A 21,884-nucleotide genomic window follows, 5' to 3' on the forward strand; every position below is an offset into this window, starting at 1 on the left:
TATATATATATAATTTATATACATCACTTTAATTTGGCCAACAAATATTTTTCAAATGTTTATTATATTTTAATTTGCGTTTCTAAAACCTTTTAGTTCTTACTAAAATATAATGAAATGTAAAAAAAAAAAAGTATTTTATGTCTTTTATTAAATGTTTATTTATTATAGATTTTGATTTATTTGTATTATTAAATATATAGTATTATATTCTGAATAAAATAATATAATATTCTTAATAATAAAGGAATATGTCAAACTAAGATAAGAATTTAATATTTTTATTCAAGCAGTTGTTTCATGCAAGGTTTTTTTATCTTCGTCTTCTTTTTTTTAACTCTATGCTCCCAAAAATAAGAAAATTGAATGAATATTATTTCAGAAATTGTATGTTTATGTCACTGATGTATGAATTGTATTTTTGATACATTAGAAATGGCATTATGCCATTGATCTACAGTACAAATTAATTTAATTTTAACTATTTGTGCTTCCTTTTTGTAGGTGGAATTCATAAACGGTGAGAGCGTGGTTTCTCGTCTTGAGGAAGGCAACAAAGATCTTCTCGATTCCTCAGAGCCTATGGTGACCACAAAGGAGCAGGTTCCTCTGCCAGACTCGCTTTCAGAGTCATCTGTAGATTCAGAAGAGATCTCCGAGGAGACCACAGAGGAAGAGGAGCTGCTGGAGGTGCCAGAGTCTGCTGATGCAGGTCACCAAGTGCCTGAAGCTGATGACGAGAAACAAGCAGACAAGGCTGAAAGTGCCGAAGAGGACGAAGAGTTATTAGAATCGCCAAAAGCTTTTGCAGTTAATGTGACAGAGCAAGATGAAGATGCTGTTGAGGATGAAGCTGAAATGGAGACAGAAACCAAAGACGCTGGAGATGAAGATGATGAATTGCCGGTGGTGGAACCTGAGAAAAGGGAGGACTCTACTAATGATGTTGAACGTCAAGAGGTCGGAGGTCAGACAGGTTCTCTAGAGCCTGAGAAAGATGAGACTTCAGGTGACCAAAGAGAATCATCTGCAGTCAATGTGGAGAACATTCCTGAATCTGATCCGACAGTCAGAGATGATGTCTGGAGCTCATCAGAGACCAGTGATGAGCCTGAAGCCTCTGACGCTCCACCAGAGACGCCTGTCGAGGTCCTTCTTTCTACTGTGGCTCCTGTGCTAGAGAGTCCAGTTCTCCATTCTCAGTTGTCTCCTGTAGATCAAGAAGAGCAACCTGAGCCCAACAAGCTGGATGTGTCAGGTGAGCCTCAGGAAGTGTCTTCAGAAAAACTTGAGGTTGTTTCTGAGCAGCAAGATCAGCAAGTTTTTGAGTCGCCTACAAGAGAACTGACGGGAATCGCTGAGGTTCGACCTCGGTTCACCATCACCCCTGCGTGGCAAAGGTCATTGGCTTCTGGAGGCACCCAAGAGCAGTCCCAGACCATCTCACCGGTGCCACCAGAGACTAATGCTTCTGATGAATCTCCCCAAACAGCTGAACTCATTACTCCTGTAAAAGAAGCAGCCCGAACTCAGAGTTCTCCAACACTTCCTGTGAGGAAAGAGACGCCCCATGCTCAAGAAGAGACCACCCTAGAGACCCCGTTTGGAGTGCGTTTGAGAAAGACTCCAGTCCTGCACCGCTATGGTTTAGATGGAGAATCGCCTTGGACCCCCGCGCAAACAGAGTCTTCAGGGGCGCAGGAGACCCTGGACCATGACCAGAGTAGCAGGAAGCCCATCCCGCCAAAGAAGCCCGATCTGCTAGTTGACACTGTGATGTCGGCCAGAAAAATCCCAGGTTACCTCCATTCTTAAAAAGCTGATTTTGTGTGTATACATATGCAAACAAATAAATACATTTGTAAAAAATATTTAAAATTTGTAATCAGTATTTTGTCTTGGTTTCCAGTAAAGATATTTAAAAAGTTGCAAAATTAAATAAAATATTTTTTCTTATAATTTATTATTTATTTCCCTTACTAAATTAAAGTTAAATGTAAAGTCATTTAAAAAGTCTTATGTTAATTTTTATTATGCTATACTATTACTATAAGTTAAATTATTTTATTACAAATTTAATTAAAATTATCATTAAAAAAAATAATAATTTTGCTTCTGGTGTTAATTTATCTTGTAGGGAATGGTCAGAATATTTTTACTGTAAAACAGGACAAAATACTAATTATTTTAATAATTTAAGATTTAGTTTAAGTATAATAATTATTCAATTTAATTAATATTTGTTATTGAATAATTATATATTTTGCAATATAAAATAGGACAATTGCAATACTTATACTGCTTAATAGTGCATTCAGTTTAGTGTTCTTTTGGTATTTATTTGTAGGCATAAATTTAAATAATCACAATTTATGTGATTATGACAACTTAAAATGGAATTTGCAGTGCATTTAACTTGCATAATGTGACATTACAGAGCAAAACAGAATATTTAGAAGGAATACTGTAAATAATACATGGCACGGCTTTATTTCATTGATCAGCTTTTGATTGGATCTTGAAAAGTGAGTTATATTATTGTTTTGCATAGTTTTTTATTCTGTGTTATGTCTGCAAAAAAAAAAGTATCATAAAAATATGATGCATATTTTTTGTCCTTTTTCAGATACAGGGGTAAGAATATCTGTTGGTAGCACCGATTCTCCAAGCTGGATCTCTGTGGCCAGACAGAAGCAGAGGAACTTCATCGAGAACTCGCCAGAAAACTCTCCAGAGAAACTTCCCTCGCAGGTTTGTGCTGTTCCTTTATATACTGAACAAATATGTCATGTCAAATCTTGCCCGGTTCTCAAGGAAGTGTCTGAAAACTGTGTCTTAGCATCATGAAACAACAGGACAATCAGATTCACACATGTATCCTACTTACATGCTGCAGCTTGGGGAAAATGCAGTGTTCTGCAAAGATTCCATGAGGTGAAATGAAACGAACACTAAACCAAGTGAGGTTTTATTTCAGGATGCTGAATCATTTTTTGTGGTAATTTGTATTAGCCGATGCTACAAAAATGCTTTAGTCCTTCATGGATCTTTTGTGTTCTTCTCTCAAATATTGTTTATTTTCCCTCATTTTTAAAATGTGTCCACTTGTTCTCAGGGGGACGTCAAAAGACAGGATTCACCGGACACTTTATCAAATCCAATCGCCAAAGAGCAACTGACACAGCCATGTTCACCTTTACAAGGTAATAATCTTTCCATTAGGATCATTCACTGTCATGGCCTTACATAGCAAAGCTTTTATGGATTTAGGTTTGTTCTGTTTGATCTAAAAAGTGCAATGACCTGCAAAGTCAGAAAATACGGTTTTAATCTCTTAATAGCACAAGGTTATGTTTTAAAGGGATACTCCACCCCAAAACGAAAATTTAGTCATTAATCACTTACCCCCATGTCGTTCCAAACCCGTAAAAGCTTCGTTCGTCTTCGGAACACAATTTAAGATATTTTGGATGAAAACCGGGAGGCTTGTGACTGTCCCATTGACTGCCAAGTAACTTACACTGTCAAGGTCCAGAAAAGTATGAAAGACATCGTCAGAATAGTCCATCTGCCATCAGTGGTTCAATCGTAACGTTATGAAGCGACGAGAATACTTTTTGTACGCGAAGAAAACAAAAATAACGAATTTATTCAACAATTCGTCTCCTCTATGTCTGTCCGCAGCAGCTTACGCTCTTCTGTGTCAGCCGCGCCACAAGGATACGTTTTCTACGTGTATTTACGCTGTGATTTGAATGAAAACAGCACATCCGTGCAGCGCAGCTGACACAGAAGAGCGTACGCTGCTTGCGTTCAGCGGATATTCTCCAAAGTGGCGCTATGGTGATGCGGAGAGACAGAGGAGACTGTCTTCATTGTTGAATAAAGTCATTATTTTAGTTTTCTTCGCGTACAAAAAGTATTCTCATCGCTTCGTAACGTTATGGTTGAACCACTGATGGCAGATGGACTATTCTGACGATGTCTTTCATACTTTTCTGGACCTTGACAGTGTAAGTTACTTGGCAGTCTATGGGACAGTCACAAGCCTCCCGGTTTTCATCCAAAATATCTTAAATTGTGTTCCGAAGACGAACGAAGCTTTTACGGGTTTGGAACGACATGGGGGTAAGAGATTAATGACAACATTTTCATTTTGGGCTGGAGTATCCCTTTAAACTCAAATCTGAAGGAACATAATTAATGTCCGTAGCTGTTGCGTGTTGTTACCGGTTTGTGTCCGTTCTCGAACCGTTCCGTGTATTTCCACTGTACAAAAAGGTTGTTCCGGGCCAAAACTGACTTCTTTCATATTTGTCGACCAATATGCAGAAAACTACGTCAGTATATCATCATAAACACAGCCGTTTTTGTCTAACGTGAACGTAAACAGATGAGAAAGAAAACACACATTATTTTTAGATCTGCGTGCGTTCGGTGTTAAAGAGACAGCAGCCTAATAAACGCGCTGCCTGCCTGTAATGTTAATCAAAGAACAAAAGAAAATCATTCACTGATCTTGACTGAATACATTTAATAACTTTAATTGATTAATCTATATTTTATTTATGAAAAGAAAACAATGCAGTGTTTTAAAACTTTTAATTACAGTTTCTGTACCTGAAATTTTGTTCAGTTGTATTTATTTATGATATTGCTAATTGATTTGTTTGTTCCTATCTTATTACTCACTGTTTACTTGTCTTTAATACTTTAATATTTGAAATTTATATTAATCTAGTAGTTTTTGCTGTGGTATTTTTTTTTTAAAGCATAGGCAAAATTCCTCTTGCAGTGTTCTGTAGGCTGCTGATTTTTGCTCGTGTTATTCAGCTGCAACAGAATGCTTTGTAAAAAAGACAGAATAAAATGTCTGACATCTAAATGTTTGACTTAATTTTTTTTATATTGGATTTTTATCTTATTGGAATCGAAACTAGGAATTGATAAGAATCGGAATCGATAAGCAGAATCGGAATCGATAAGATTCAAACGATATCCAACCCTATTAATGACAAAATTTTCATTTTGGGGTGGAGTATCCCTTTAAGCGCAGATTGAAAAGGAAATCAATGTCTGCCCCCTAGCGGATATGTATTGTAACTGTATACATTTTCTATATAATTCAATATAAATACTACAATCATACAGTACTTTTTCTTACTTTCACACTGCCAGCCAAAAGTTTGCCAGAAATGTAATGCATCCTTTCTGAATGAAAGTATTAATTTCTTCTTTTTTTATTGGACTTTCCCCAAACCTTTGAATAGTAGTGTATCAATGCTTCCACAAAAATATTAGGCAGCACAACTGGCTTTAACATTGGTAATAATAAGAAATATTTCTTGTTCATTCAGCATATCAGAATGATTTCTGAAGGATCATGTGACACGGAAGACTGGAGTAATGATGCTGAACATTCAGCTTTGATCACAGCAATAAATTAAATTGTAAAATTCGTTAAAATAGAAAGCAGTTATTTTAAATTGTAATAATATTTCACAATATTACTGTTCCTACTGTATTTTTGATCAAATAAATGCAGCCTTGGGGAGCATTTTTTAATTTTGGCCGGCAGTGTGTGTGTCAGATCTATTTAATTGCATAAATGTATTATGTAATAAACTAAAGGAATAAACTATAAATGAAGATGAAAATATAAGCTGTTTTCCATTGGTTTTGAATGAACAGTGTTCTGCTCCCTTGAACTGAACAACACATCCACGTTAGAGAAGGAAAGTAAGAGAAGCGCTAACCCGTCCGCTGCACCTTTGGCCCAAGATGAGCCTCCCTGGCTGGCTCTCGCTAAGAAGAAGGCCAAAGCATGGAGTGAAATGCCCCAGATTGTTCAGTGAAAAGCCCAGCTGGCAAATGGACTTCATAATTCTCCTCTATATTTTACATACACATGAACAAAACTTTGCTTAATCAGCCCGGTGTCATTTATGTTTTTTGACGTCGTAAAGCAGACGGATGCACAGTAGACTGGGGCTTATGGGTAATACGTTGCATTTGTAATTTGGTTTGCAACAAAAGACATTTACATTTGTTCAGACAGACTGTCACAGGTCAGAGTTCAGAATGCTTCAAACTGAGGAAAACAATCCTAACAGGTTTTGCATACAAAAAGAAAAAAACATTCCAAAAATTTGAAAATGATGAGCCGCCATCAAAGCTTTATTTAGTGTTTTTATTTAGGACTGTGTGGAGACCGTCACTGCTCTTTATTAAGTAACTTTGCTATGTTCTGTTATAGCCTTGAAAGTTAGTAACACAGTTATCATGAATGGAGCTGAAGGTGTCTTTGTATTTATTTATCTCACTCTTGTATGTTTTATGTATTTTTGTATTTACGTGCACAGTTTTGTGACTTGTACATAAAAAATAAAAATAAATCAAGAAAAATAATAAAATGGAGTCATGTTTATTTGATCCAGCCACTGACACAGATGTCCGATTTCCTTCCTTTATATTCATTTTTCATTCACTTATGTTTCTTCAGGATTGTAGTATGGTTTATTATCAAATATTTGATCCAGGTAGTATTTAATGCATATAATTGTCATTCTAAAAGCATAAAGTGTGAGCAAAAGATAACATTAAACCATCCAGTATTTTTTAATCTATGTAAAACCCAACATGTGCCGAGACGATAAAAATACAAACATTATTTAACAGATTATTAGTTCATGTTCATTCACTTAATGTTTTGACATTTCGACTCATTTGAATGAACAATAATGCTTATACATTATTAGGAATGGTTCAGAACAGATTTGGAGAAATTTTGCATTGCATCACTTGTTCACCAGTGGATCCTCTGCAGTGAATGGGTGCCGTCAGAAAGCTGTGTTTGTGAGAAGTGGCCTTAGGTTGAGTAAATTTTCACTTTTGGGTGAATTATTCCTTTAATAAAACAATGTATTTTAAATGTTGTTGACTAATGTTCTTTACACTTATTAAAGGGGATAGTTCACCCAAAAATGAAAATTTGATGTTTATCTGCTTACACCCAGGGCCACTGCAATGTCCGAACTGTTCAAACTGTCCTGAGCGCGTTCGCGTCTTCTTCTTCAGCCGGTGCGTGACACGTCGTCTTCTTCTTCTTGCTTTACGGTGGATCGCAGACTTCGCAGTGCATTACCGAGTGATTCAGAGGTAAAAAATTATATAAATACTGTTCAGTTTCTTGCACAGACCGATCGTTTCGTGTCTTTACACATCAATGTATCGTCACGAGCCGCAGAGTTTAATTTGGTTTTGTTTGTGTATGTTTTTTTGACTCTCAAAGCCGTGATTGCTATCCACTTCCATTATATGACTGACAGACTGCAATGGTTTGAGTTAAAAATCTTCGTTTGTGTTCTACTGAAAAAGTCACCTACATCTTGGATGCCCTGGGGGTAAGCAGATAAACATCAAATTTTCATTTTTGGGTGAACTATCCTTTTAATGTTACACTTGTTTAATAAGGTGGCAAATTATAATACCTACAAGGTGATATTGGGGGAAAATCTGTTTATTTGATTCATAAATTCTCATTTTTATTCTCCCTTTTACACATGCTATCCTGTTGAGTCTGCGCTATAGTGAAATGTTTAGGGTGCTAAACATTAGTAAGCATTAACAAACCTTTCTTATTATATTCCTGTTTCGGTATAGCTAAAATGAAGCCATAATACTGTACAGACAGTAACCTGAGAAGCGACATTGGACCGAGTGGAGAAAAGTGCAGGGAAGGTGAATGTAGGAAACAGGTTATGGCTATGCAAGTGAAGAGAGATTTGTTTAAGGAAGAAGGTGTGGATAGAGATCACTAGTACAAAATATATAGGCAAAGACAGCTTGTTCTAATGTCCAGAATCTCATGATGAGCACTGATTTTACTGACCATTGAATGAGAAATGAATACAAGAACAGGTGATATTATGTATTTTATCATCTCTCTACTAACAATTATATATGTGTAAAGTGCTCAGAGGTTACAACTGTATTCGTCATGCCACCTGTAATAGCCTACATATGTATACGTATAGGCCTAAATTTGAAGGAAATTAAAAAGAAAATATTACACTAAGCCAAAGAATAGCATTCTATAAACTATATATATGTATGAATTAAAAACATACAACTGTCTAAAACAAGAGGCTGCTCTCACAATCAGGTTTTTTTTGTTTCTGTTTTTGCTAGGACCCATTTCTCAACACTTACGTCACTTTTTCAGAACTTCACACAGTGGAATTTTTCAAGCACGGCCAAAACATGTACCTACCTACAGGCCAGTTTGCATGTTCTCATTCTCAAACTGCATCATTCAAAACTGAATAAGAGAGTAATATGCAATATTTCTACAGTAAAACCCCACTGAAATACATTCTAAACCTAATACATGAAATACTATCATAGATGTAGCTGAACACCTAGGCTATAATCAATTTCATTGCCATCTACACAAAAGGCGAAACTTAGGAATACTGCAATGTAAACATGGACCAAGTAACATATACTTAAGTGAATTCTCATCAGTAGAGTGGTCTCATTCTTGTTTTGTAAAGACATTTTGCAAAAGAAAACACTGTGTAATGCTACCTGTTGTTTGGTATTAGGTCATTATATTTTATGTTGGGAGACAAGCTTTGCTAGTGTTATGGAAGAATGACTTGATTTGAGATTTGTATGAAGTGTTTTGGTAGTTTTAGTGCGTTCTGAACGTGAAATTATCTTCTGTGCCCAGCTGAAAGTTAGGAGAAATGGTGAAAACGTGACCTGTATTGAGAAATGAGTGCTAGCGATTGTAAACTATGTCAGAGTAGCGCCATCTACTGGATCATTAGATACTCACAATGACAAAACTCGCAAACACGGTGCAGTTTATATATTTGAAAACGCCTTGCCTCTCTGTATTAGAAGTGTATTTCCCTTGTTATTAAGTCAGCATGCTCGTTGCTGCTTTAAGTACTCTACACTACTTCACTACTTGCTTTAAGTAAAATAAATGAGTCACTCTCTCTCACCTCTTTTACATCAGTAGATTTCCACCCCTGTTGAAAAAACCAGCATATGCTGGTTAGGTATGTTTTAATGCTGGTTTAAGCTGGTTTATGCTGGTCCTTTTGCTGGTTTATGCTGGTCCTTTGCCAGCACATGACCAGCATAAACCAGCAACGGACCAGCTTAAACCAGCACATGACCAGCATAAACCAGCAAAGGACCAGCTTAAACCAGCATCCGAGCGTCAAAACATACCTAACCAGCATATGCTGGTTTTTTCAACAGGGACGACAATAACAGACTTCATACATCCACTAAAAATCACTTTGGCACCAGATGGTTAATGACAAAATGGCTCAGTCAGAAGGGTTAGTAGACGATGTATTTCCGACACTCTGTGTTATGATATGAAATGTGTATTTGTCCAAATACTTTTTTTAGCTGCTGTATAAAGATTGCATATATGGACAAAAAAATGCTATCATAGCCAACCCATAGCCTTGGGCAAATATTAGCATGATTTATTCAGATCAGCATGATCTGCCCATTTGAAAAATGTAAACTTTATCATACTTATGAAAATAGGACTTATTAAGAAAATAATATACTTAGGCCTATATTAATATAATAATGTCAACAAAAAAAAAACAGAAATAAAGAATAAGCAATAGGGAAATATGATCACATACTTAAAGATTGTTAGAAACATTAAGTCTGAATTATCTGGCGAAAACCAGCGAATGAATTTTTAAAGTCAAGATCACACAAGTGTTTTATTGAGTGTCTACAGTTGTCGTGTATCACATAATAATAATAACAAAAAATAATATAAGTATACAATAATATTATACATTATTATTATATTATACAGAAAGAGTTATAAATAAAACAGGTGAAAAAAATATAGAAGTATAATAATTATATGAGAATTAGAAACAATTAGAAACCATAGTTTTAGAAAAAAGTATGTAGTGACATACCGCAGGACACCGCTTTATTAAATAATAATAATAAAAAAACTATAATTATATTTTAATAGACTACATTTCCTGGACATATACCTTTGGTAAGAAGTTGGGGGAAGGAGGATGCGGCTCCGTCTTTGAAGGGACCCGCTGTGAGGACGGCCTTCAGGTGGCTGTGAAATTCAAGACAGAAAACGAGTCGTACCTCAGCCTTGTAAGTAGACTGTGCTCTCTGTGTCATCTCCTCTCAGTCACTGTTAGCAATTTATAACATCTTAGATTCATGTAAAACACAGAGTACAGATATTTCAATAGACAAACAGACTGAGCTAAATCCTTATTTGAGAAACCACTTCCATCTGACCATCATAAAAATCAGTCTTTCTTCTAGCCTGACCGTCCCAGTCCGGTTCCTCTAGAGGTGGCTCTGACAGTCATGGCCAGTCAAGGCCCCCGCTGTCGCCACATCATAGAGCTGCTGGACGGGAAGCAGTGTGGTCTCTGGGAGTGCTGCTGTTTAGCATGATCACCAGCTGTTATCCATACAGCAGCGATATAAAATTAATGGACGCTGATGTCTGGATCGAGCCGGGCTTCTCAGATGGTAAGAAATTCATTACAACAAAGAAGAACAATTGCAAGTATTAATCTTAATCATGCGAAACAGAGAAAAAAAGCGGCTTTATAAATGGCCTTATGGATAATGCAGGTATCTCTCACAGTTTAGAGAGCAGGTGTGAATTTGAAGGAAATAATCAGATATTTCTCTAATTTTTCTGCACAGAATGCTGCCGTTTTATTCGCAGTTGCTTGAAGAGCGACCCGGAGCAGAGAGTTCATCTGGAGGAGATGCTCTCCCATGACTAGTTCTCGGTAAGGGTTTCAGTCATGGACACAGAGCTCTTTTATGCAGCCGCCTTTGATCAGGAAATCCCTGTGAAGGTCGTGATAAAGGTTCCTGTCACTGCTGCTACAGAAGCTGCTGAGGCTCCACAGAGGTTCCTGATTCAAAAGTCCCAAGATGCCCTTCGCTGGTCCCAGAGGTCCCTCACACTGGAGCTCCAAAGGTTCCTTCCACGGGCGACCAGGTCCCAAAGAAATCAGGGCGGCTCCAGAAATCAATGTGAATGCTGCCCTAAACGCTGCTGCTCCAGGACCTGCTGAGGTCAGAGAGGTCAGAGTCACAGGCACCACAGATGTCACTCGACAGGGTTCTTTATCAGAGCCACCCTGGTCCCAGAGCTGAAGGTCCCGGGCCTGAATGTTCCTGCTGCTGCTACTGCCCCAGAACCCGCTATGGTTCCAGAGCTCTGTGTCATGGCAGCTCCAGTTGTAAAGTTTCCCAGAGGTTCCTGACATGATCGACCCTGATGCCCCTCATGTCCACCACAAAAGGTTTCTCTCATGATGGGAAAGAACACCAAGGAAGTTCCAGTCAAGGCCGCCCCAGTGTTTGCAGTCGTAGCCTCAGCCAGAGCTGCTGTCCAAGACTGCTTCAGTCCCAGAGCTCCTCTCTCAACCTCCCTGGTCCCAGAGGTTCCTGCTAAAGCCGCTCTGGTCCAAGAGGATCCTCTCACAGGCCCCCGTGTTTCCTGTCACTGCTGGGATTCCTCCATAAAGATATTACACCTTTATACCTCATTAAAAAAGACTGTGATTGTGAAAATTCACAAAAATGTGTTTTAATGAGAAAACATAATAATCTGGAAATAACCATTCCTATGTTTCAGTTCTAGAGAGGTTAAGCCTCTCATTTTAGCAGTTTTTTATTTATCACTTTGAATGTTAATTTGAATTTTAAACTCACCAGGTAAGTATTACCATGTAAGTAACATCTCAAAGAGGAGTTACACTATGCTTTAAGTCCTGTAACAGTTACATAACCGATGGTTTGGCTAGATAAGACCCTTATTCCTCGTCTGGGATCCTGTAGAGCCCTTTGAAGCTGCACTGAAACTGCAAATTGGACCTTCAGCCCGTTGGCCACCATTGAAGTCCATTATATGGAGAAAAATCCTGGAATGTTTTCCTCAAAAATCTTCATTTCTTTGTGACGCCAGAGCTGCTGTCCAAGACTGCTTCAGTCCCAGAGCTCCTCTCTCAACCTCCCTGGTCCCAGAGGTTCCTGCTAAAGCCGCTCTGGTCCAAGAGGATCCTCTCACAGGCCCCCGTGTTTCCTGTCACTGCTGGGATTCCTCCATAAAGATATTACACCTTTATACCTCATTAAAAAAGACTGTGATTGTGAAAATTCACAAAAATGTGTTTTAATGAGAAAACATAATAATCTGGAAATAACCATTCCTATGTTTCAGTTCTAGAGAGGTTAAGCCTCTCATTTTAGCAGTTTTTTATTTATCACTTTGAATGTTAATTTGAATTTTAAACTCACCAGGTAAGTATTACCATGTAAGTAACATCTCAAAGAGGAGTTACACTATGCTTTAAGTCCTGTAACAGTTACATAACCGATGGTTTGGCTAGATAAGACCCTTATTCCTCGTCTGGGATCCTGTAGAGCCCTTTGAAGCTGCACTGAAACTGCAAATTGGACCTTCAGCCCGTTGGCCACCATTGAAGTCCATTATATGGAGAAAAATCCTGGAATGTTTTCCTCAAAAATCTTCATTTCTTTGTGACTGAAGAAACACATTTCTGCCATGACAACTCTCGGAGGGATTGGCATGGGAATGTACATGACAATGTTAATGTATTTGGTCTTGGTGGAATAGATCTGCTACGCTGCTGCTGCTGCTGCGGCAGAGCAAGTACCGAGACTTGCTACTACCAATACATCCACAACATGCTGCTGTGAGCACGTAAGAAATATTGCCGCTGCAAATATAACATACATGGAATAACCCCCATATAGCATACGTGAATCCCCTCGTAGCAGATCTATACAGGTGTGTGTTAAGTTTATTCTCATTAAGTACACTACTGGGACATTTTATTTAATTAAACGTATATAACCTTTAAGTACAGTTATTTTAAAATATACTTTTAAGATTTGAAGTAAACCATAAGTGCACATTCAGTACAGAGCACAACTATATTTAATACAATTAATCTAATACAGCATATATTGTCAAGTCACATTTAATTATACAGCGTTTTAAACAATACAGATTGTGTCAAAGCAGCTTTAAAGTGTCAAACAGGAAAATAGTTTGTCAATAATGCAAGAGGACAATAACAAACAGTAAATTTTTCAGTTAAAGTCAGTTCATTGATGATTCAGTGGTGTCATCATGCAGTTCCGCTCTCTTCCAATAGTGTCTGAGCAATCAGTCAAGTGTCCCCAACTAAACAAGCCAAAGGTGACAGTGGCAAGGAACCAAAACTCCATCAGTGACAGAAATGGAGAAAAAACATTGGGAGAAACCAGGCTCAGTCGGGGGGCCAGTTTTCCACTGGCCACGGAAAAAGAATAAAACAAACTAATATAAGCGTAGATGCCATTCTTCTTACGATGTATAGTACATTGGATATTATGGGAAGTGTTCCCGGTTCCAGTTGACCTAATTAATGCAGCCTAACAATCTTTTTGAACCCCACAGATTTGAATTATAGAAACGTGACAGTGTATTATGTTTATGCCAGGTTAAAGAGATGGGTCTTTAATCTAGATTTAAAGGGGTAAATTTTCCCTGTCTCTTTAGTTACATATGACCCCTTTAAGAGTGTCTGCCTCCTGAACAACACTAGGTAGATTGTTCCAGAGTTTGGGTGCTAAATAGGAAAAGGATCAGTTGATTTGATTGTCTGTTGATTGTAACAGATAAAGTTGGAGTACATTAAAATGTCTAGTCCAGTCAGAAAGCTTCTAAATATTGCCATACACACACATCTACGTGTTTCTATAATCGTTGCCTTCATCCTGTTGCTTTTGTATTATTACTGTTGTTGCAAGTGTGAGCAGCTGAACTGAAGTGATCTGTGTGTTCATGCAATGACAGCCTCAAAGAAACAGGCAACGCGAAACAATCAAGGACAATTTTATTGGTACCACATGAAATTCAAAGAGCTGTAGGATGAAATTCTTTCTTCTGGCTTTACATTTTAGTAAAAACAATATGGGAGTAGTCTCCTTGGCCCAATTAATTATGAAATGTATTCAAAACAAGAAAGAACTGGCAAAATCAGATATTAATACTTAAGGCTGTTCTGAGTTGCATAAAACACTTCAGATGTCATCCCTGAGTCCTCATCTCCCTGTTATCACGAGTCCGTATACTTGTTTTGAGCTGCTCATTACTGTGTTTTCTTCTTTTCCAGCCCTTTGACTTGTCCCTCCAGTCTGCTCATTCGGCTTTCCAGATTGGCTCCTGTCCCACCGCCGCTGCTCGTAGCGACTCCAAACACAGCACAGATGAGTACTAGTAAAGTCAGTCTCATTGTAGTGACTTCACTGGAGGCAGTGGGGTCACTGATGATCCGCACAAACAGCCACAGCACTACAACCGCTTTAATCAGCCAAAACACTCGCCTTACAAGCATTACGGTGACTCGCAGCAACACGGACAGGAGCCAGTAAGCGATCAGAGCCAGCAAAGCCCACTTGGTCACAGCAGACACGCCCTCAGCAGTGAAATGAGGCACTGATACTGTCTCTTTGAATAAGACAAACAGAAAGAAAAAAAAGAACAGATGTTAATTGGGTGAAGCATTTTCAGAAGAATGTGTAAGTGGTGATTTCCTGTCCAAATTGGGCATCATGTTGTCAGAATTAACTTGACAATTTTCATCACTGTTGTGTATGTCGCTATTTTTCCATTTGCTACAGCAGGTATTTTTTTGTCAGACAAATTTCTTGGTCACAAACCCCATGCAGTTCCCTCACAAACTACCATGAGTTCACAAAACCCAGTTTGGGAAACCCTTTGCTACGCTTTTGAGTGGTAGCTAGGATGTTTGGTTGTTTGCAAGGGTGTTGCTATATGGTTGTTGCTAAAAAAGTATTCTGGGTGGTTGCTAGAGCATTAGTGTTAAATTGCTAAGGTATTCTGGGTGATTGTCGCAGCAGATGGTTGCTTGCATAGGAGGAGGGTGAACCAGCTGAAGGGTAAGGCTTAAAATAGCCTAATGTTAGTGTAATCTATTAACTATGCACATCATAAACTCATCTTTTAAGGCAATCAATTTTAAAAAAAAACATTGTAAGTTACTAATTATAATGCTTTCGTTTCCACTGTTATTCAAACGGCAAATAAATGATATCTGGCGTTTCAGCGATGACTAATCTGAAAGCCTCTGATTGGCCATTGCATTCATAATCTCAACAGAATCTTGTGTGATTGGTTATAATGTGCAACGCTGTACAAATCCGTAAAAAAAACTTGATGCAACATGATCTAAAATTAATGCCAAAACCGACACGTTTCATTTCGATTTTCACTTAATTCATGACAGCTGTAATACATCTAGTTTAATTATGCAAGGACATTTTTGTCCAATTTGGTGTCATTTTTGCCCCAAGTCCCCGTTAATTTCTGACCCGTGGCCAGGGCAAGGTTAAGACTTGCCCAGCCTTACACACACTCCGCCTATGTGTACTTGGTTTCAAAGTGGTTGTTATGGTGTTCAGGTGGTTGCTAGGGCATGTTGTTTAGTTGCTAGGTGGTTGACTAGGCAGTTTATACAGCTATCTGGTTGATGTTCTGGTGGTGCTAAGAAGTTACTACAGTGCCAGTGCAAGTATTGCATTTTTTATTTTTTGCCTCGTCTTTTCATCTGTTGGGCGAAAATCATGGGTCTCATCACTTATAGGTGTAGTTCACCCAAAAATGAAAATTACCCCATGATTTACTCACCCTCAAGCCATCCTAGGTGTATATTACTTTCTTCTTTCAGACTAATACAATCAGAGTTATATTAAAGTTAGTGTAGGCTATTTCAGAAAGGCTAGCAATAGCAAGCAAGCTTTGAAAGCAAGATCCCACCTTCCCTGCATAATCACTCTGCAAAGCCATGCCTCCTCCAAAACACATGAACGCATGAGGCTTTATAATGGCAGTGAGTAGTGGTCCAGATTTTGAAGCAAAATAAAGTGCATCCATCCATCATAAAAAAGTACTCCACACGGCTCTGGGAGGTTAATGAAGGCCTGTGATGTTTTAACGTGCTGTGAATGTGAAACAACAATAATCTTAAGCCGCCGGAAATCTTTGCGTGTTAAGAGGTTACACATCCAAAACGAGGATTTGTAAAGCAAAATATCGGAGGATTTTGATATAAGCCAAGAGGAGACTGGTTTTCCTTTGCTGTGAACAAAACTTGGTTCTTGCGAGACCAGCATATTCTCACCGGAGCCTATGCCTATGAGCACACGTACAACAGTTAGCGGAATCTAGAGATTATGGTTTATAAAGTTTTAAATATGGATATTATTCTTACGAAAACGCATCTATTCGCTTCAGAAGGCCTTTATTAACCCCCCCGGAGCCGTGTGGAGCACTTTTTATGATGGATGGATGCACTTTATTTTGCTTCAAAATCTCGACCCCCACATTCACTGCCATTATAAAGATTGGAAGAGCCAGGACATTTTTTAATATACCTCAGATTGTATTCGTCTGAAAGAAGAAAGTCACATACACTTAGAAAGGCTTGAGGGTGAGTAAATCATGGGGTAATTTTCATTTTTGGGTGAACTATCCCTTTAAGGCTAGAATACACTACAGTACTTTAAAAATCTAAAGAGAATAAAAACTGTACATTATAGTCCACATTATGTTTATAACCGATTCTGATTTGCTGACGATATCTCTGCATACGTTGAAGGGTGGATTCGAAGAATGGATGCATCACAGAGACGCAACAAAGGCTGTCCCAATTCGAAGGCTCCTTCAAATACAGCCTCGAAATGCATCCTACAACTTCACGCCCCAGACTATCCCAAGATTCACTGCACGCTGGTGACGGCAGGATTTTTTTTGACAGAAAATGCTAGATTACACTTTTAATTGTAAGTATTGGGTTTCAACATGCTCGAATATTTAACAATAAAAATGTTACAGAAAAAAAAAACACTTTAAATTGGTTTAAATGTTGACATCTTACTAAGATGCCATTTTATAGATAGTTTATGCTTTTTATTATGTACATAAATGGACCATGGTGAACATATTTAGACAGTATTGAACATTACATATATAGAATATTAGATATTGAACCCTGTTAAATATCACTTTTAAAAACATCAGCTGTAAAAATAAAAAAAAAATTAAGTGATTACGACGATATAATTTATATGTGTTGTTATTGTTTTATAGCTGCGGTGGGAACTTCCCTAATCTCATAGTTTAAAACGATTATTAAAACTATAGTTATATTTCTCATCACTGGTATGAAGAGGCCTTTAGAGTTGGGGTTTAGGAACGACTAATATACTGATGAGTTGGACAAATGTTCTGTATATAGGCCCATATGTTTCTGAGATTTCTCCTCATTTTCTCCTAATACTGTCATTTGAGCATTCCACACATACTAAGCCACACAGTCATTTATATCAGCATTACGAGGCCCAGGGGCTGCAGTAACACACTTTCTGTGTTAGTACTGTGTTAGTAATGAGCTTGCCAGAAAATGGGAACCCTTCATGTGGCTTATATTTTAATTCATTACACGGCGTTAATCTTTGATATATATGCATATTTAAGTTAAACAACATTTTTTAAATATTTAGATTTAGATCTAACCCCTGAGAGACAACCTTTACTCACCGTTCACTCCAGTAGCTCTGAGAATCTCAGATACATACACAGCAATGACATTCAGTCCACTGGCAGCTCCTTCAGCAACAAACTGCAGCAGCATTTCGACAAACTAAAGAAAAAAAAACAAGGAAAAAAAGTGATTCGACTCCAGAACGGGTCTGTGTAATGCAGATTTGCTGTTTTTCTTACAGAGGGCGGTCTATATCTAAACTCAGCTCATCGATCTCTGGCCATAGCTGATCATTAACCAATACTGACTGACAAGAGTGACACAACACACATGATTTAATTAAAGCAATGTTTTGGGTTCAATGCAAATTCTAGAGACAGCGTATGTGACATGCTGTTAGTTGCAAAAATCATGTTTTCATAAATGCACTAACAATGTATATATTTATGGGGCACAACACTGTAACATAACAGTAGAGGTAAGCTATTTAATAAGCAGATGGTCGCAGTTCTGTTCTGATGGAATCACAGACAGCAAGAAAAACGCTGCACATGACAAAATGCAACTAACTATATGATCCTACATAGTTAGCAAAACAAAAATATAGGTATATCAGTTTTTTAAAGGGTGGAATAAACATTTCCTGTATCTTTGACTGAAGAAAAAGTTAAACTTTTTTCCAAATATACTTCACAACTAATATTTTTCTGAGAAATAATACTTTTTTTTTTTTTTTACCAAACTACTTAAGATGGTTTTCCTTTCAAAATGTGTATTCTTTTAATTTTCCTTCTGATCTCAGGACATTTGTACCACCCTGGCATTTTTTTTTCCTTTATACTACCCAAAAAAGTATAATAACTTAACAAAAAAATTATATAGTAAAATATGTGAGTTTGAAGTCATTGTGTACAAATTGCACTTTTAATGTATTTTTGAAATAAATAAATAGATCCGGACAAAATGAGCGTCATGTCACTAACTCTAATACAATATTTGGCTCATAGTTTATTACACGTGTTAGGCTGGTAAATCACATTTTCACTGATACTTTTACATTTAAAGTAGTTACACTTCAGTTTAGCCAATATCAAATGAATCATTTTGAATTTAGCTGGGTATATGCATTTCCTTGTAATAATAGTAAGTTTTAATGTGGTACTTCATTATCTCTTGATTTTTAATTAAAAATCTCCGTCCTGAAGCAAATCCGTTTAGAACAACAATTTGGACAACTTTACAGCTCAAATAACATTTTTGTATGGAACAACAATGTAAGAATTTCAAGAGACATGAGCTGTGCATTTCTGGTTTTAAACCTTCCAAGATGTCCACTGTAAGTGCATAAAATATGATTTTTACATATGGAGGGATGAGTTGAAATGACTTTCTGAAAAAAGCAAGTCAGATACACACTTGTACTGAACCTGGAACATTATTTTTAAGGGGTGAGAACACTTCAGAAGACTTCTGTTCAAAATTAATTTGTGAACATTCAAACAAAGGGCGCAAACTTGCAGGTTTGGGATCCAGTTTGATAGGCTAAGGAGGTAGGCTATAATCTTTAACAGTATTTGTGTAAGAACACCTCACAATACAAATAGAGCGCTCTCTCTCTCTCTCTGTGTGTGTGTGTGTGTGTGTGTGCGCGCGCGCAAGTAAAGCTGCCAGAGTGACAGCTGGGCATCCCACTTAACTTTATAACTCACAGACATGCACAGCTATCACACATACATTACTTGTGATCAAACAGACACTCTCAGGAACAAGGTCACCTCATTTGGCTTCATAAAGGAAGTCAATGAGAACATAATCATTGTACAAAGCAGCATTGTTTGCCATTCTAGGCATGAGCCACCAAGCACTTACACACCTGTTCTGGCATTTTGTCCTCAGTGGCAGTTGTCGCTTTCACACACAGACAGTAACATTACAAGGATAAGCATGTGCGTGTCAAAACAAGTGCACAAATCAATCCTGCTCTGACACTTTTACTTGTTCTTACCATTGCAACAGAATAGATGTTCTCTGGGCCAAACACTGAGTCAAGGTACAACACAGCATTCTGGGTCAAAGAGAGGCGAGGGGCGGTTCGGTGAGCGGGACATAAGCAGAGCAAATTAGAGCAAAGGATGAGTGGAGGAGAGGAAAGGGTTAAAAGAGGATTAACAAGTCAAGGGGCAACATGAGAGAGGGGTAAATGTGGGGAGAGAAATGTGAATACCACAAGTATAAGCATTTATTAGGGAATAAGAGAAGTAAAGGTCCAGTAATCCGAATATATATAAAAGTTTTAAACCATCATAAACGAGATCTCTTCAAAATCTCAACTGTTTCCCCTAGATGTCTTTGTTTTGCATGGAGAGCCTCATGCTTCTCAGATGTTTCTCCTGAGGCAAAAAAAACCTGTGTAATCTCATATTTCTCCTCTAGAGTTTCAGTGCTCAGATTTGCTAAAGCATGAAACTCTGCAATCAGGATTTCAGTATCAACTCATACATTACTCATCGAATTGTAGCCTATTTTACTCAGCAAACCTTACTTTTTTGTCTGTTTTTTTTTTTTAGTAGAAACATCTGAGGCAAAGTTGATACTTCAATGAAAAATAATCAAGTCCTCTATCTATGGAAGAGCAACCTCTATGGAATATTTTGAACAAATAAGAGCAAACTTTTCCTGTGGGAAGTTTAGAATAAGTCATTAGATCATGTCACAAATAACAAAAAAAGTTACCTCAGCCCCAATCTCAATCACATGGGTGCCGACAATGGACTCCACGTACTTTCTCAACCCGTCCAGAGGCTCCAGAATAACAGGCCCAAAATCATAAGAGCCTGAGGTGAACTCCTCAGCAAACCCATGACACAAGACCGACCGAACCAGAACCAAAAACCCAAAGAAAAGCAGCTTTTCCGAACTTTTCGAGGCAATGTTGTGACCAGACATCCTTAAAAACCCGGATCACAACGCGGTTCAAGAGGGATCCGAAAAAAGATAGTACTGAATAACAGATGTATAAAAACTAGAAAAATAGCCGGTCAGTTTGTCTAGCGGGTTTATTACCTTAGACACAAAATTGATAAAAAACAAATGCTGGTTCTTTCAGACAAAAATATAGTTCATGGCTAAGCAAATTAACAAGTTCAGCCGTGTCAAAAACATGAGCAAACAAAAACCCAACTGAACAAACCCAATTAGATGGCATACGCTGCGCTCCTCATATATATAAAGGCTATAATAGCTACTAAAATTAAGTTCTCAAAACAGTCGCTTATAGTCTGGCACGCGCTTGCCAAGGGCACTTAAAAATAGCGTCTAGATGACTGTGTATGGTATCATAGAACAAAGCGTTAAGTCGATAAAGATAAATTAACACAATTTAATTTAGAAATTTAGAAAAGTGCAAAAAAAAAATGCTTTTAAAAAAGCCGCAGAAGTCTATTTTCTGCCGAGCGCGACGCGTGTTATTGAGCGAGGATCCGAAATGAATCCAGTTTGTGAGGATCTGTGTGGATGTTAAAGTTGGGTGAGGAGCTCCGGGCTGCACGACGGAGGAAAGTTTGGATACGGTTGTTTGGCTATAGACATATACGGTTATGCCTCCGCCTCCTGCATTCCTGCGCCAGGCACAAGAAACCCGTTTACACGGTGCTGCTGGCACTTAAACGCGATATCGCTCGCTCCAGTAGGCGAGGTGTTACTAGATTTACAGAAGCGCCCGAGGCGCGTCGAGCTGCACGCCGGGACATGTGCTTTCACACAGCCGCGCACTGAACACCAATTATGAAAAGAGAAAAAATATGAGAATTTAATTGTAGTGAGTCGCAAATTCATAAAGAGTTAAAGCGTCACAATGAGCTTTTCGACTGGCACATGACATTAAAATATACTAAAAAGTAATTAGCTACTAATTATATCTTCGAGTGTAAATGGGTTACTGTACTCATTACTCTCTCTAAAAAGATATACATTACTTCTTACTAACTAACTACTTTCTATAGGCTATATGTCAGTCTCGACCATTGAACAATACAAGGATAGACATGAATCTGCTCTTTTAATTATTTCAAATAAATAATATAAAGGCCCATAAATTATTCTTGAACTGACCAAAGTATTTAAAGAGACAAGGTTACACTAAAAACATACATTTTAACTTTAGATGTTCATTTGTTAAATTCACTATTGTTTTATATATATATATATATATTTCTATAGTTTATACAGTATTTAATGCAATTACAGCAGAAGTGACTAGTT

The 21,884-nt window shown here is 37.7% G+C and overlaps 2 protein-coding genes across 5 annotated transcripts in view; one reads left to right on the forward strand and one right to left on the reverse strand.

Moving 5' to 3' along the window:
* LOC107742432 (retinitis pigmentosa 1-like 1 protein) overlaps positions 1 to 6,384 on the forward strand; it is an 8,913-nt gene extending 2,529 nt beyond the window's left edge. Inside the window, exons 4-8 of one of the 3 annotated variants that reach the window (XM_016555398.1) lie at positions 505 to 1,490; positions 1,560 to 1,798; positions 2,627 to 2,751; positions 3,116 to 3,203; positions 5,692 to 6,384. In XM_016555398.1, coding sequence (XP_016410884.1) covers positions 505 to 1,490; positions 1,560 to 1,798; positions 2,627 to 2,751; positions 3,116 to 3,203; positions 5,692 to 5,855 — 1,602 coding nt within the window. In that variant the 3' untranslated portion in view covers positions 5,856 to 6,384. Of the gene's footprint in view, positions 1 to 504; positions 1,799 to 2,626; positions 2,752 to 2,839; positions 2,961 to 3,115; positions 3,204 to 5,691 lie in introns of those variants that run through there. The other 2 variants (XM_016555407.1, XM_016555388.1) reach the window with 2 other exon arrangements.
* A 7,554-nt stretch (positions 6,385 to 13,938) lies between these two features.
* On the reverse strand, positions 13,939 to 21,365 carry LOC107742448 (uncharacterized). Of its 2 annotated transcripts, XM_016555417.1 has the most exons (4): positions 20,358 to 21,365; positions 19,630 to 19,689; positions 17,681 to 17,783; positions 13,939 to 14,569 (listed from the first exon to the last, which is right to left on the reverse strand). In XM_016555417.1, the coding sequence occupies exons 1-4, from the start codon at positions 20,568 to 20,570 to the stop codon at positions 14,211 to 14,213; spliced, it is 735 nt and encodes a 244-aa protein (XP_016410903.1). In that variant the 5' UTR covers positions 20,571 to 21,365; the 3' UTR covers positions 13,939 to 14,210. The 2 variants fall into 2 exon arrangements, with proteins under 2 accessions (XP_016410903.1, XP_016410910.1); XM_016555424.1 differs by lacking the exon at positions 19,630 to 19,689 and having other exon boundaries at positions 13,940 to 14,569.
* Positions 21,366 to 21,884: the final 519 nt, after the last annotated feature.

The sequence above is a fragment of the Sinocyclocheilus rhinocerous genome, unplaced genomic scaffold (genome assembly GCF_001515625.1).
Source record: "Sinocyclocheilus rhinocerous isolate Xijiao unplaced genomic scaffold, SAMN03320098_v1.1 scaffold70, whole genome shotgun sequence".
In the NCBI taxonomy this organism is placed as follows: Eukaryota; Metazoa; Chordata; class Actinopteri; order Cypriniformes; family Cyprinidae; genus Sinocyclocheilus; species Sinocyclocheilus rhinocerous.

What these genes read in the sequence shown, in the direction of transcription:
- LOC107742448 (XM_016555417.1), bottom strand. Translation starts at nt 20,570, where the DNA reads ATGTCTGGTCACAACATTGCCTCGAAAAGTTCGGAAAAGCTGCTTTTC. An exon ending in TGATTGAGATTGGGGCTGAG is followed by an intron (nt 19,690 to 20,357) that starts GTAACTTTTTTT and finishes TCTTTGACCCAG; the next exon opens with AATGCTGTGTTGTACCTTGA. An exon ending in ACATCTATTCTGTTGCAATG is followed by an intron (nt 17,784 to 19,629) that starts GTAAGAACAAGT and finishes TTTTTTCTTTAG; the next exon opens with TTTGTCGAAATGCTGCTGCA.